The sequence below is a fragment of the Macaca fascicularis genome, chromosome 4 (genome assembly GCF_037993035.2).
Source record: "Macaca fascicularis isolate 582-1 chromosome 4, T2T-MFA8v1.1".
NCBI classification, from domain to species: domain Eukaryota; kingdom Metazoa; phylum Chordata; class Mammalia; order Primates; family Cercopithecidae; genus Macaca; species Macaca fascicularis.
The window spans coordinates 47334494-47349940 of NC_088378.1; the positions used below are offsets into that span (position 1 = coordinate 47334494).

General features: G+C 38.9%; 1 protein-coding gene across 21 annotated transcripts in view; it reads left to right on the top strand.

The window, feature by feature from the left end:
• The window catches only part of AIG1 (androgen induced 1), a 326962-nt gene that overhangs the window by 78564 nt on the left and 232951 nt on the right, over window positions 1-15447 (top strand). For all 21 annotated transcript variants that reach the window (XR_012433499.1, XM_065543485.2, XM_065543488.2 and 18 more), the window contains one exon: window positions 4233-4388. Coding sequence is in view for 20 of the 21 variants with exons in the window: in XM_065543485.2 (XP_065399557.1) it covers window positions 4233-4388 (156 nt within the window). In the remaining variant the exon portion in view is untranslated. The remainder of the gene's footprint in view (window positions 1-4232; window positions 4389-15447) is intronic.

Consider the following 15447-nt stretch of genomic DNA (forward strand, 5'->3'; position numbering starts at 1 on the left):
GATACAAAATTAATGTGCAAAACTCACAAGCATTCTTATACACCAGTAACAGACAAACAGAGAGCCAAATCAGGAATGAACTTCCATTCACAATTGCTTCAAAGAGAATCAAATACCTAGGAATCCAACTTACAAGGGATGTAAAGGACCTCTTCAAGGAGAACTACAAACCACTGCTCAGTGAAATCAAAGAGGACACAAACAAATGGAAGAACATACCATGCTCATGGATAGGAAGAATCAATATCGTGAAAATGGCCATACTGCCCAAGATTATTTATAGATTCAATGCCATCCCCATCAAGCTACCAATGAGTTTCTTCACAGAATTGGAAAAAACTGCTTTAAAGTTCATATGGAACCGTAAAAGAGCCCGCATCTCCAAGACAATCCTAAGTCAAAAGAACAAAGCTGGAGGCATCACGCTACCTGACTTCAAACTATACTACAAGGCTACAGTAACCAAAACAGCATGGTACTGGTACCAAAACAGAGATATAGACCAATGGAACAGAACAGAGTCCTCAGAAATAATACCACACATCTACAGTCATCTGATCTTTGACAAACCTGAGAGAAACAAGAAATGGGGAAAGGATTCCCTATTTAATAAATGGTGCTGAGAAAATTGGCTAGCCATAAGTAGAAAGCTGAAACTGGATCCTTTCCTTACTCCTTATACGAAAATTAATTCAAGATAGATTAGAGACTTAAATGTTAGACCTAATACCATAAAAACCCTAGAATAAAACCTAGGTAATACCATTCAGGACATAGGCATGGGCAAAGACTTCATGTCTAAAACACCAAAAGCAATGGCAGCAAAAGCCAAAATTGACAAATGAGATTTCATTAAACTAAAGAGCTTCTGCACAGCAAAAGAAACTACCATCAGAGTGAACAGGCAACCTACAGAATGGGAGAAAATTTTTGCAATCTACTCATCCGACAAAGGGCTAATATCCAGAACCTACAAAGAACTAAAACAAATTTACAAGAAAAAAAACAACCCCATCAAAAAGTGGACAAAGGATATGAACAGACATTTCTCAAAAGAAGACATTCATACAGCCAACAGACACATGAAAAAATGCTCATCATCACTGGCCATCAGAGAAATGCAAATCAAAACCACAATGAGATACCATCTCACGCCAGTTAGAATGGCGATCATTAAAAAGTCAGGAAACAACAGGTGCTGGAGAGGATGTGGAGAAATAGGAACACTTTTACACTGTTGGTGGGATTGTAAACTAGTTCAACCATTATGGAAAATAGTATGGCGATTCCTCAAGGATCTAGAACTAGATGTACCATATGACCCAGCCATCCCATTACTGGGTATATACCCAAAGGATTATAAATCATGCTGCTATAAAGACACATGCACACGTATGTTTATTGCGGCACTATTCACAATAGCAAAGACTTGGAATCAACCCAAATGTCCATCAGTGACAGACTGGATTAAGAAAATGTGGCACATATACACCTTGGAATACTATGCAGCCATAAAAAAGGATGAGTTTGTGTCCTTTGTAGGGACATGGATGCAGCTGGAAACCATCATTCTTAGCAAACTATCACAAGAACAGAAAACCAAACACTGCATGTTCTCACTCATAGGTGGGAACTGAACAATGAGATCACTTGGACTCGGGAAGGGGGACATCACACACCGGGGCCTATCATGGGGAGGGGGTAGGGGGAGGGATTGCATTGGTGGTTATACCTGATGTAAATGACGAGTTGATAGGTGCTGACGAGTTGATGGGTGCAGCACAGCAACATGGCACAAGTATACATATGTAACAAACGTGCACGTTATGCACATGTACCCTAGAACTTAAAGTATAATTTAAAAAAAAAAGAAATATAAAAAAAAAGAAATATATAGTTATTTCAACTTTTTTGAGGCAATGAACACTCAAATTAACCTTTGGTAGATATGATTAGTACACATGTATGAGAGTTTCTGTAGGGAATGCCCTTTATAATTATGTCAATAAATAAATAGAGTATGTCTAGTTGTTTATGGTATGAAGGCAAACCTTTAAATTACTATAGATGATCCACAACTCAGAATTTTTGACTTATATATTTCAACTTTATGCTAGTGTGAAAATGATCACATTCAATAGAAACCATACTTTGAGTACTCATGAAACCATTCTGTTTTTCATGTTCAGTACAATATTTAATAAGTTACATGCGATTTTCAACATTTTATCATAAAATAGGCTTTGTGTTAGATGACTTCCCCCAACTGCAGGCTAATGTGTGTGTTCTGAGCACATTTTACATAGGCTAAGCTAAGCTATGCTATTCCATAGGTCGGGTGTATTAAATGCATTCCCAACTTAAGATATTTTCAGTTTGCTATGAGTTTATAGGGACATAGCTGCATCATAAGTTGAAGAGCATCTGTAGATATTGTCAGTTGTTTTTCAAACTGGTTGTCCAGATTTACATTCCTACCATAAGCTTTCTGGTTGTTCTACATCTTTGTAACACTTGGTATTGTCAGAATTAAATTGTAAATAATTACACTGGTGAGAAATGCTATCTTATTGTGGTCTTAGTTTGCATTTCCCTGGTTAGTAGTCACCTTTTTATGTTTACTAGCTAGATTAGCATGAAGATTATTATGCCCTGGTAGGGTCACTCCAGTTTAATCAAACTCTATTAGGGCCAACATAGAGATTCAAATATCTAAAGTCCTAAGATATGAAAAATAGAAAGATATGAATAGAAGTATATAAAAAATAGAAAATAGAAATTTTTTCTAAGTATGAAATTATTCCCTGAGTCATTTAAGTTATTTCTAGCTATCAAAACATGACTCTTGCCAGCACCTCTATTGTGTCGTTCTCAATTGTGGCAGTCTTAGCTTCTCTTACTCTGGTTTTTCTGGCTGTAGAAAGAATGACAATAAACCTTAAGTCACTGAAGCTAAAGAAAGGCTATGTTATGAGGAAACATAGAACATTACTCTGGCTAAGCCTGACTAATAATAGTAAGATTTGGTGAACTCCAGAAAGCCTAGGTTAACAATTTCAGTGTTCTAGTGCTGTGCTAAGTGATGGAACCAAATACTTTTTAGGATCCTTCTTCCCTTGTGAGGACCCTATCCACAGAGAGTTCGCAGACTTTTTCTACTGCCAATGAGGAAATTTACCAAAAAAGGTACTTGCTATCTTTTCTAAAGAGCCAATGAGTAAAATTATGTCTTTTACAAAGATATAATCTGTAAACTATTTTCAGTAGGAAAACAGCCAGAAAAATTTTCCTGAATGTATCCTTGGTGCTAATTTGGTATGACTTTGTGCACAGGAGATACATTTTCTACCCTTTCCATAATTTGAATGATCATCTGCCTAGCTGCATTACAGTATGGTGCCTGCAGTATTCTCCCTCTGCCATAGTCCAAGTAAATGAAACATAGCTGATCTAAATGCTTCCTTTTGTAATTGATTTGGGGAATGTACAACCTGTAGTTTTTTTGTGGGGGGGGGGGGATTGGAGAAATGGTATGGACATCTCTGTTTATATTACTTTGGAAATATTTTATTTCGATAAATACTAAAAACCTGAGTAGGAGGTCATTTGGTTCAAGTTTGACAACAAAAACTTGTTTCATATCAGCCTTAATTATTACATGCAGTCGATTTTTTTTATGACTCAAGGACCCACTTCCTACCACTTCCTTTGGTAGAAGAACTATCTAAATGTAAGAGATGAAAGCATAGGAAAGTTTTTTACATTTAGACTGAATTGTCCTATTATTCAGACCATCCTCACCCTTTTGTTTTCACTTCTTAGATGTTTGTTAAAACTCACTAATTATATTGACTAGTAGAAGCCATAGACCTGACTTAGACTTGACATAGTAGAAACCATTACAAACCATAGACGTGATGCTTTAAAATAACGGTCCTGCCAGTTTGATCGTTGATATTGCTTTCTGTCGGGCTCTGTTTAGATGTGTGTGTCCACACATGTTTTGCACTTGTCCCGAGGTGAGTGAAAATGGAAGTGGTGTTTTAAAGATGAACTTTCTCTATACTAGCAAGTTGTAAATGTCTGTTCTCTATTTCTAGGAGCAGCTCTTTAAAATATGCTTCTGATCCTTTCTTATCAGATGTCATGTTGTACACCAGCAGCTCATTTGCTGTTCCACAGCTTGGGTCTCTAGATCTTAATGACTCATACTGATTGTTGTCCCCCTACAGGTTATCCAGGCTGTCTTTTTTGGCATCTGTGTGCTGACTGATCTTTCCAGTCTTCTGACTCGAGGAAGTGGGAACCAGGAGCAAGAGAGGCAGCTCAAGAAGCTCATCTCTCTCCGGGACTGGATGTTAGCTGTGTTGGCCTTTCCTGTTGGGGTTGTGAGTATGATGGAGGATGCATTTCGCCACAAAAGAAACTTGGCTCTTATTTCAGACTTCTAAGAGAAAAAAAAAAAGAGTTCATTATAAAAGGTTTCTGTATTATTAGTTTCCTAGAGCTGTCAGTATCACAGATGTGGTGACTTAAACAACAGACATTTATTTTCTCATAATTCTGGAGGCTGAAGTCTGAGATGCAGGTGTCCACAGGGTTCGTGTGTTCTGAGGCCTCTCTCCCCTTGGCTTGCAGATGGCACCTTCTGACTGTGTCTTCACATGCTTGTCCCTCTGTGCCTGTCTTTGCCTAAACTTCCTATTTTTATAAGGCATAGCAGTCATATTAGATTTATTTTAGGGCCCCCTAATGACCTCATTTAGCCATATATAATCACCTCTTTAAAAACCCAGTCTCCAAATACAGTCACATTGTGAGATTCTGGGGGTTAGGACTTCCACATATGAATTTTGCAGAGGACACAATTCAATCTATAACAGTTTCTTAAGCAGCCCAAACTTGAAAGGTAGGGTCCTTGGGTCAACCAGGCTAGTATTTTTTGAACTTGGGAGAGGAAATCAGTATTAGCTCATACTTCTTCAGTTACCCAACTGTGCCATTAGCTACTATCACTGAAGTAAATGCCTCTTAATGTTTGGGTCTGTTTTGACTTCATTGATTTTCATTGTTTTCAGTTAGATTCTCTCCATAACTCAACTTCCTTCACAAGTCTGTTAATTTTCCATTATCTGCACATAAACCATGTTTTTTAAAGGCCTTCAGAGACCCTACTGATTTTAACCTCTGCGTAGCCAGGAGAAGAAGAAGAGAACTCATATATATCACAAATTGTAAAGATGCATAAGGGGTTGGTATTTAATTCCAATTCAGACCTTTCATTTGCCAGCTGATTTCAGGGAAAAACAGAAGTCTCAGTGATGTGGTCTAGCACATGCCCCAAGTCCATTGTAGGAAGAGTCAGAAAGTTGTTCATAAATCCTTCCAGTGGATTACTCATATTTGTCAGGTTTGTAGCTGGTAGATGGGCCTACATGCTTGCTTTAAGACCAATTAGTAGGCACTCAGATGGTCACTGAATTGCTTTTTCTCTGTGCCAAATTGTATTTTCTTGAATGAAATAAATAGCCCTTAACCCTGAGAACAACACAATGGCCAGAGAGCATTATAATTTGGTCACACTCCTCATTCCCTCATCCTTGTCCTCTGAAAATTTAAATGAGTACTCAGATTGAAGCTAACCAGCAAGTCTCTCAAATTCCATTGTTTAGCATAGCAGAGTTTTATGCTTTCCATATTACTTAATATTTCCTTCTTTGGACTTTCCAAAAAAAATTCAAATACTTTCTATCAGAATAATCATCTAAGAGAAAATTTCCATTAGCATAAAGCACAAAAATATATACTTTCTGCATAAAAGAATTATCTAGAAAATATAAGTCTGTGTGTACATGTATATGCATCTATATCTAATATATAGTATATGTATATATATTATATATATCATGTGTACTTTTTTCTTTTTTAACATTTACTCCCTTGAAATTTCTACAGACATGGCATTGCCTGTGGAAGCCTAGTTGGCTAGAAGGACTACAATAGTAATACAATAAAAAAGTAGGCCAGATGCAGTGGCTCACGCCTGTAATCCCAGCACTTTGGGAGGCCGAGGCGGGCAGATCATGAGGCCAGGAGATCGAGACCATCCTGGCTAACACAGTGAAACCCTGTCTCTACTAAAAATATGAAAAATGAGCCGGGTGTGGTGGTGGGCGCCTGTATTCCCAGCTACTCGGCAGGCTGATGCAGGAGAATAGCTTGAATCCGAGAGGTGGAGGTTGCAGTGAGCTGAGATCTCACCACTGCACTCCAGCCTGGGCAACAGAGCAAGACTCTGTCTCAAAAAAAAAAAAAAAAAAAAAAAAGTAAATATAAGTACAGTATTAACACGTTTTCTCTTAGCTCCCTTCTGTATGTGGTATTAAATTATGTCTCTACAGGGAAAATTTCGACTTATTTTGTAAATTTTGCTACTCTCCTCAAAAGCTCATGGCATATGCCCTTTAGATATTTTTGACCTTCCTTTGGGGGAAAGTTTTGCACCTGCCTGAAGCTTGAAGTATATGTCAACTCTCAGTGTCTTTCCTAAAGTTACTCCATGTATGCTTCATGGTTTGTAAAACAAGTGGTGGCCTTTTTGTTTAGTTATTTGTTTTAGTACATCTGATATTTTCCTCCATCTGTCACTGTCTTCGTTGTTTTGCCTATGTTTTAGAAAAAAGAGGAATAAAAGTGCCTTTCATCCCCACTCACCCCATCCCTCTTAAACCAGAAGTCCCAGCATCATGCTTTCATGGCATGTGGGTGCAGCTGTCCTAGTGGCTCTCTGACAGCCCGAACAGTCCTCATCGCTGCGACCATGGCCTCCCGTGTCACCCAGCACATGGAGGGGATCAGTGCCCTTGAGAATCACAAAAGAAATCAAAGAATAGATAAGGAATTAGAGATGTGTAACTCACTGATGTGTTTAACTCATTTTTTTTTTTTTTTGCCCATTGATATTTTGTAGTCACTATTTCCATCTTTCGTAATCATCCCTGTTATTGTGAGTCACTGTTCCCTTCATAGTTACTAGTCTATTATTTTCCTAAACTTTTTAACGTTCCTTTCAAAGAAAGTGACATTTCTTTTTCTCTTTCCACCCCTTCTTTCTCTCCCTCCTCTCCCCTGTTTTAAGAAGAATCTAGGTCAGTATTCTCTAGAAATCATCATATGTTTTCTACTATTTCTGTCTTGCTCTGTCATTTGACATTTTATATCTGTTTATGCAGTTTCCACCAGACTTTTCACTCTAATACACAGAAATTCATTTTGAGGCCAAAAAAAGCCTGATAAATTGTTCCTTCCCAAATCCCATTAATTTTATTGCAAAGTCATATTTACAGAAGATATGAATGTGCCTCTGTACAAGTATTTGTGTTCATCTGTTCTCACACTGCTAATGCAGACATACCTGAGACTTGAGTAATTTATAAAGGAGTTTAAATTGACTTACAGTTTCACAGGGCTATGGAGGCCTCACAATCATGAGGGAAGGCAAAGGAGAAGCAAAGTTATGTCTTACATGGTGGCAAGCAACAGAGTGTGTTCAGGGGAACTCCCCTGTATAAAGCATCAGATCTTGTGAGACTTATTCACTATCATGAGAACAGCATGGGAAAAACTCCCCCATGATTCAATTACCTCCCACTGGGTCCGTCCCACGACACATAGAGATTATGGGAGCTACCATTCAAGATGAGATTTGCATGGGGACACAGCCAAACTATATCAGTATTTTAACACAACATTTTTTTTTCACTAAAACCTTTAATTTTGTGATTTTTTCATCTTTCTCTCCCTAAACTTATTTCCTACCTTTCCTTTCCAAGGTGCTGTGTCTTTGCTGTGACTTCAGAGCCTCCCCTGTCCTTTACCTTTTTCCCTATTCCCCCAGTTGCTCAGAAGGGTCCAGAATCCTGCTGTAGTTTCATTCTTATGACTTATGACTTTCTTCCTTATTAAAATGCAAACTCTCCCTGAAGCAATGTCACAAGGAATCACTTGAAGAAGCATCATATTTACTTTTTCTGTGCCTCCAGGCCTGGAATGGAGGTGCCAACCTGGAGGGCTCATTACATCAGAAGGATGGAAGAGCATTAATGGCCAGGAACGGATGGAACCAGAATTATGCCTGTAGGAATCTGTAGCATAAAAATGCTTATCATGTGTGCAGATGATTAATGATAACATTTACAAGTAAATGTCTTCATCATTTTGGTGGACACAGTCAAAATCCTAAAGGACAAAATTCTTAAGCACCCTCTCTGTGCCAGGGGAGCACCGGGCATCCTATAGCTGCAGGTGCAGAGCCTCAGTTTTGGGTCCTCCTGTGGTCCCCAGAGGCCTCCCCTGCACTACCACCCTGACAGCTGGGGCACTGCCAACCTTGCAGAGTGCTTCCCTGGCTACTATCTACTGACTTTCTTTGTCTACTGCCTTTCTACTTTTTGTCAGTCAGAAGTTGAAAGGGAAAGCAACATTATTTTTGCTTCATGGTACAGGCAAAATGGCATCGGGCATAAAAAGAGAGTAAAGAGTGAATGCATGACGTCTGTACAGCTGAATTTATCAACTTTGTATAAATTTTCCTGAAGAGATCTATTGGCCCCTGAGCTTTTCCTGATGCTCCCATTATCTCTCTCTTTCTCTCTCTCTCACCTCAGCTGAAACCATGGCAGCAAGAAAGACATGGGTGGGTTATCTGGGATTTGTATTTTCTGCATTAATGCTTCCTCCAGTAACGAGGTTAATTGAGAGTTGTCAGTAATTGCTTTATGTGAGCATGAAGCCCTAAATATGATTTTGTGACCCATGCACCTAATGCATCCACTTCAGGCTCTCTCTTCATCTCAAGGATACATAAAAATCATGAAACATTCCAATTAAAGATAATTGGAGGAAAGTTTTATTTCAGCATAACCTTGAAGAAATCAGGCAGGATTGCTTGAATGAACATGGCATGTATCATCCTGATTTGTGTAGATTCCCATAAATACAAAGCTGGCCTTGATTAGTAATGCTAATGGCCGGAAACCACCAGCACTCCCAAAGCCTTGCAACTAATTTTGCAAGGATAACCCATGGGAGGCTCTTCTTACCATGTGCAGTTTATTTCTGAACCCTGTCACCCTTTTAAAGAATCATTACAAACAATTCTATGACATTACGTGGTCTGGAAGCACTGAAGTTTATTAGGAGCAATCAGACCAAGAATGTCTTTTGTCTCCTGTGAGTTTGTTGACTTTTGTGTTGGCAGATACCATTATGGCTAAGAGACTAGGCTTAGACTTTTAACCACAAAAGTAGGGGGGCATGACAGAAGAGCAGAAACAGCAAATAAATAAATAAATAAAATATATATCTATGAATTTAATGACTATGAAAGTGCCTCTCTCAGGAATCCTAAATGTGTCTCCAACTGCCTACCAAAGAAGCTCTTTAATGAAAAAGAACAATTATTTATACATTTTAAACTTGCTGTCTTTTTTTATAGAGACAGGGTTTCACCCTGTTTCCCAGGCTGGAATGCAGTGCAATGATATTTTGTTGCAGCCTCAACCCCCTGGGCTTAAGGGATCCTCTCACCTCAGTCTCCCAAGTAGCTGGGACTATAGGCATGCACCACTATGCCCTGCTAAGTTAAAAGTTATTTTGGAGACAGGGGTCCCGCTAAATTTCCCAGGCTGGTCTTGAACTCCTGGCCTCAGCTGATTCTCCTGCCTCAGTCTCCTGAGTAGCCAGATTACAGGGATAAGCCACCATACCCAACTAATTATCCATTTTTTATTCATTCTAAATTATGCATCCTATTCGTTTGTAGCTGCTCAACTTGAATAATGCACGTAATCTAACCTCATAACCTCACCAGTACACGTTTGCCCTGGTGTTAGTCTGGTTGCTCTAGCCCCAGTGCTGGTCTGCCCCATCCTGGTATGAAGATGATAGCCCTTTCTGAGTGGGTCTGAGGAGACCTTGGAGATTTCGATCGGTTCTAACCTGGGATGGGTGTCCAGGTTATTAGGAGCAAACTGGCACGTGCCTGTATTAACTTTTCAGGAATTTGACCTTCCTATCTGAGTTTTGACTGAAAGCTGTTTGTTAAGTAACCATTTCTAGTGTTATAATCATGTCTTGTAAAGACTTGGTGAAGATTTTATAGGTATCAACCTATTCCAAAATCCTTTAAAACTTGATTTTACTTGTAATAGGACTGTATGGTATCTGCTTCCTTAGGAAACATGGAAAATGGATTTAAAATCTCAAATGCAAACTCAAAGAAAAAGTATATTGCTATTGTTTTAAAAAAGTAATTCCCAAAAGTCTTCATTTGTTGACATACTAGCTAATTCTAAGCTATCTTTAAGAAAAGTTTTGACATGCATATAAATTTAGATTGTCATAAACCTACAACTTAAAAATTGTAGTTTCATTACTGATTTTTAAATGAAAGAGATTGGCTTAAATGGGAAAGCAGAAAATTAATATTAATGACTAATATTAAGGTCTGTTAATATAACACATAAAGGAAGAGAATTTGATTTTATTTGAGATTATAAATAAAAGCAAATGCCTTTCCTTCTGTTTTGATATTAACGGGGAAATTTAAAAAAATAAATTGTTTACCCTATTCTACAAATTCTGGATTCAACTTAAAAATACACTTAATATCTTCTGATCCTCTCTTTATTAAATTTTCACACAGATACCTAAAGTCAAGACTTTTCTATTTTCTTTAAGCCTTAACTGATGTTTTAAGTTTCTTTAAATGTCCTTTTCCTTTCTTTTCACTTCTGAAGTTAAAAATACATTGGCTAGATCATGTTTTATGGTAAAACCCAGTACACTGCAGGTGGAGTTAATCAAATGCTTGCCGCCTGCACTGAAATAAGGAATGTGAACTGAGTTACCTAAGAAGGAAGGTTCATAGATGAGAATTCATTCAAGATCAGTAAGGAAAATGAGCCATGTTTTCCCAATACCGGGAGAAAGGCTCAGAAAACTGTAATTACCAAAACTACGTAAGTGATCTTACAATTATTTTTTAATAACTTTTCAAAAGATCAAGGACATTGTATGTTTAGATATATGTAACTGATAAGAAACCAGGTTGCTTCTCAATCATCTCATGTATTCTTTTCTCCTCAATTGAGAACCAAAGATTTTCTGCTTAGGTGACCTATTTAATTTGCACGCGTTTATGCTAGCTCAGAGTGGTCAGCTTTTTTGATGCTTCCAAGACAAATTTCTTAAACATAATAGTCACACTGTAATAAAATTTCACATAGATGCCCACTTTAAAATATATAACGGGGAAAACCGCACGTTTATATCTAGACTGTTCAAAGGACAGAAGTTCTCGTCAAATCAGTAATTATTTGTGGACCCATGGAGCCTACTGTGTAGCAAGTACTGAGTGCTAAGAGTCAGGATAGTGTTGGCTGAAAATCAATCTGTCTTTCAAAGGTTTCACAGTCTAGGGAGGGCGGCTTTATAAGCTATATCAACAAGTAAATTAAAATAGGGTGTGATGAGTATAATAATACATGTGTTTAAGGTGCAGAGAAGTATCCGCAAAGCGAGAGGGGTTAATTTAAGTAGGTGGGAGGTCCTGAAAGACTTCTCAGAAATAATGACATCTAAGCTCTATTTGAAGAATGACTAAGAACTTACTGGATGTATAAGTTAATGATGCATTCAGTTGCGAGTAACAGAATACCCTCAGAAATCGACCTGGCTCACTCTTTCACTTCATTCAAGTCTGCTCAAATAAGCTCAGCAAAGCTTCTATGAATGATCTATATGAATTAGCCTCTCATTTTTCTCTGTTCCTTTACCTTGCTTTATTTTATCCATGGTGATTACCACTACCTGGCATATTATGTTTATTCTTTTATTTGTGTAGTGTCTGTCTTCTCTGACTTGGTTCATACTCTGTGAGACCAGGGAAGTTGTGTTTCATTTACTGCTTTATCCCAAGCATTAGGAGCAGTGTCTAAATAATTCAATATTAGTTGAGTGTAATCCAGCCAACTGTGGTTTAAATAATAAAGATATTTAATATCTCACAAGACATGGAACTTTTTGACAGGCAGTTTCAGGGTGGTATTGCTCAGTGTTTTCATATTTTGTACTTTTTATTGAGACATGATCTCACTGTGTTGCCTGGACTGGAGTGCAGTGGCATGATCTTGGCTCACTGCAGCCTCCACCTCTCAGGCTCAAGCAATCCTCCCACCTCAGCCTCCCGAGTAGCTGGGACCACAGGTGTGTGCCACCATGCCTGGCTAATTTTTGTATTTTTTGTAGAGACAGGGTTTTGCCATGTTGCCCAGGCTGGTCTCAAACTCCTGAGCTCAAGCAGTCCACCACCTTGGCATCCCAAAGTGCTGGGATTATAGGCACGAACCACCATGTCCAGGCAGTATTTTCATTTGAGACTTGTACATTTTATATTTTCCACACATTTATCTTCAGAGTGTTACCTTTTTGTCCTTGGACTTGCCACCTAAATCCTCGAGAGGGTTAATAAAGCACCAAGCATCACATCCTTCACAACCATGTTCAAGGACAGAAAAGGAAGAAACTCTAGGGAGCCCTCCCCAAGTATCTGTTTCTTCCTCAGGCGAATAGATTATTCCCAGAAGCTCCACCCGCAGATTTCACCATAGGTCCCATTGGTCAGAACCATCACAGAGCTACAACCAGCAGTGTGGGCCTGGGAAAGCAAGAAGCAGCAGAAGGAAATGAAGTTACCATGAGGGCTTAAACTAATTATGGTTTATCCTTAGGGGCTGGGCATATTGCTACCCAAACAAAACCAGGAGTTTTAAAAAATGCAATAAGTAACAAATTTAGGGAATAACAATATGTAAAATAAGTGAAAACTAGTATGATTCTAGGTAATTTATTTTTTATGTCAGTATGAAAAATATATACAGTAAAGCTGATAAGATTAATCATGGACATTTTCTGTTGTAGCCAAAAAGGTATATTTTTTCCCATTCATTCTCTACCAATAATCATTTTTAGTGTATTCTTACCAGTAGTATCATAAACAACAACTGAAATCTGATATTTGAAGAAGTCCTTCTCAAGGAAAGATTTCTTACACATTTGATGAAATGGTTTAATTTCTAAAGCTCCATATCAAATTCGTCAGAGGTGTCCCTTGCTTTAGACCACAAACTCAAGAGATTCAGACAACTGGGTTCAATAAGTAAAATTTTCCTTGACCACCCTTTCCCCTAGACATTATCTTGTCCCATAGATCATTTCACAGAGTTCCTACTCTCTCTCTGGGGGAAAAAAAAATCACAGAAATATCTCACAAAATGAAGATATTTTCTTCCCATAATTATAGTCATAAGTAAAATATATATTTGAAATTTGAGATCAGGAAAAGGTAGAATTGATTTTCAGTAACACTGGACATGTGTTTCCTGTCCTCAACAATGTGACCCACAAAACCAGGATCTTATATATGTCCTTGTTTTGGGGACCGGGAACAAGATGCAATATTCTTGATTTTAAAAGAAAAGAAAAAAAGCATTCACACTTCTTCTTCCTTCCCTGAATATTTCACTCCCTCCCTCTTTCCCTCTATCTCCCCAACACCCCCATCTCTCTCTCTCTCTCTCTCTCTCTCTCTGTCTCTCTGTCTCTCTCCCTCTCTCTCACCCTATCTCTCTTTCTCTTTCTACCTTTCTCCTTTCACCTCATCCCTCCACCCTAACCATTGCTTTCTGTGTAGAAAAGGAAACAATAATTTATTTGCTCTGTGGGTGTTCCTGAAATTACTACTGTCCCCGTGGGTGTTTTGAGGTAACTCTTAACTCCTTTAGCTGGACCAAAATGTACTGTTACATCAGCCGATAAAAAAGTAATTTCCCTTCAAGGAAGGAGCTAGTGGACCTTCCACCTACACAAAATTTACTAACTTAATTGTGCCCATGTGATTACCATTCTAATGATTTGCTTATTTTACCACAAATAGCCAGTCCAGGATAGGACTTTCATTCATTGTACCTTTTTCTATCCCTCTTACGGAACAAAAGTTAAGGCATAATTCTGACTATTGGGAAGGTGATGCAGAAACTCAGGTGGGAAAGTGGGAAGAGGAGGAGAGGGCAGGTGGTGAGGAGAGTGTAGCCCTGCCAGCCAGCTCACAGTCTCCTAAGCACCTCTGAAGAGCACATTTTCCAGAAGTTTCCCACCAGAGAATGTCCCTTTAGGTTAGGTCTGTACATAAGTAGGCTACGTCGGTACTTGATTTACCCATAGCAACAAATGTATACTGGGAATTTGGGCTGTGTTGGTGGAGCTGTTGCCACATGAGGAAACTGAAGAAAGCTATGCCACAGAGGGAGTGGAAGGAGCCCTTAACTCTTGTCTGCTTTTGTGGTTTTCTGGGTTCTCTGCTACTTTGTTCATTTTTGACCAGAAAAGATTGGAGAGGAATGTGAAATAAGAAAAAATCCTAGACACAAAGGAGTGGCATGCCCAAGTTCACAGGCATGACGAGAGAGGAATTTTATCACCTTGCCACTTGATCCTGAGGACATCTCCCCTCCCCTTTGTTTCACTTAAAAATCAACTATGAAATAAGAAGACTGCATTCATACATGCATACATAACTCAAAAGAAGGAAGATTCCGCACTCCCTTGGCCAGAGGGTACTGTGAGCATGCCCTGGCCCAGTGGGTGGCTGTTACACTAGACAATAAAATTAACACTGAGTCAACAAAGGAAAATGGCCCCCAGATTCATTAATAAAGCAACGTTTTGGTCTGAACATTCAGAAATGCTACCTGCACCCACCCCATTAGCTCAGAGTTCTGAAGAATACACCACATACGGAGGCCTCTGCTGTCACCTGTTTTAGTTCCTGCCTGTGAGCGAACAGTTCCACTTGTACTTTCTGAGTCTTCTCACCATAGCCCTTCCCAAGGAGGCAAAACCTGCAAACAACCCAAGAGCCTGAACAATGGAATGAGAACTGACTCTCACTACATGCTTGCTGTGGGCCAGGCACTGTGCTAAGGGCTATACTGGAACAATTAATTTAATCCTCACATCCCCAGAAGGTAGGAATTTCCATCATTCTCACTTCCCAGAAGACTCTTCTGTTTTGCAGTTTTACAGATGGGGTTCCCATTTTAGAGCTTGCCTGCTTGAGGTCACACAGCAAGTAAATGATGCCAGTAAATCAACCAGGCTTTGAACCCTAACACTCCAACTAACGGAGTGCTTGCTCTTAGCAACCAGTTATGTGCTGTATAATGACGTTTTTATCAATGACAGATGACATATACAGCAGTGGTCCCATAAGACTATAAACCTATATTATGGACTGGACATGGTAGCTCACACCTGTAATCTGTGAGAGGCCAAGGCAGGCAGATCACTGGAGCCCAGGAGTTTGAGACCAGCCTGGGGAATATAGTG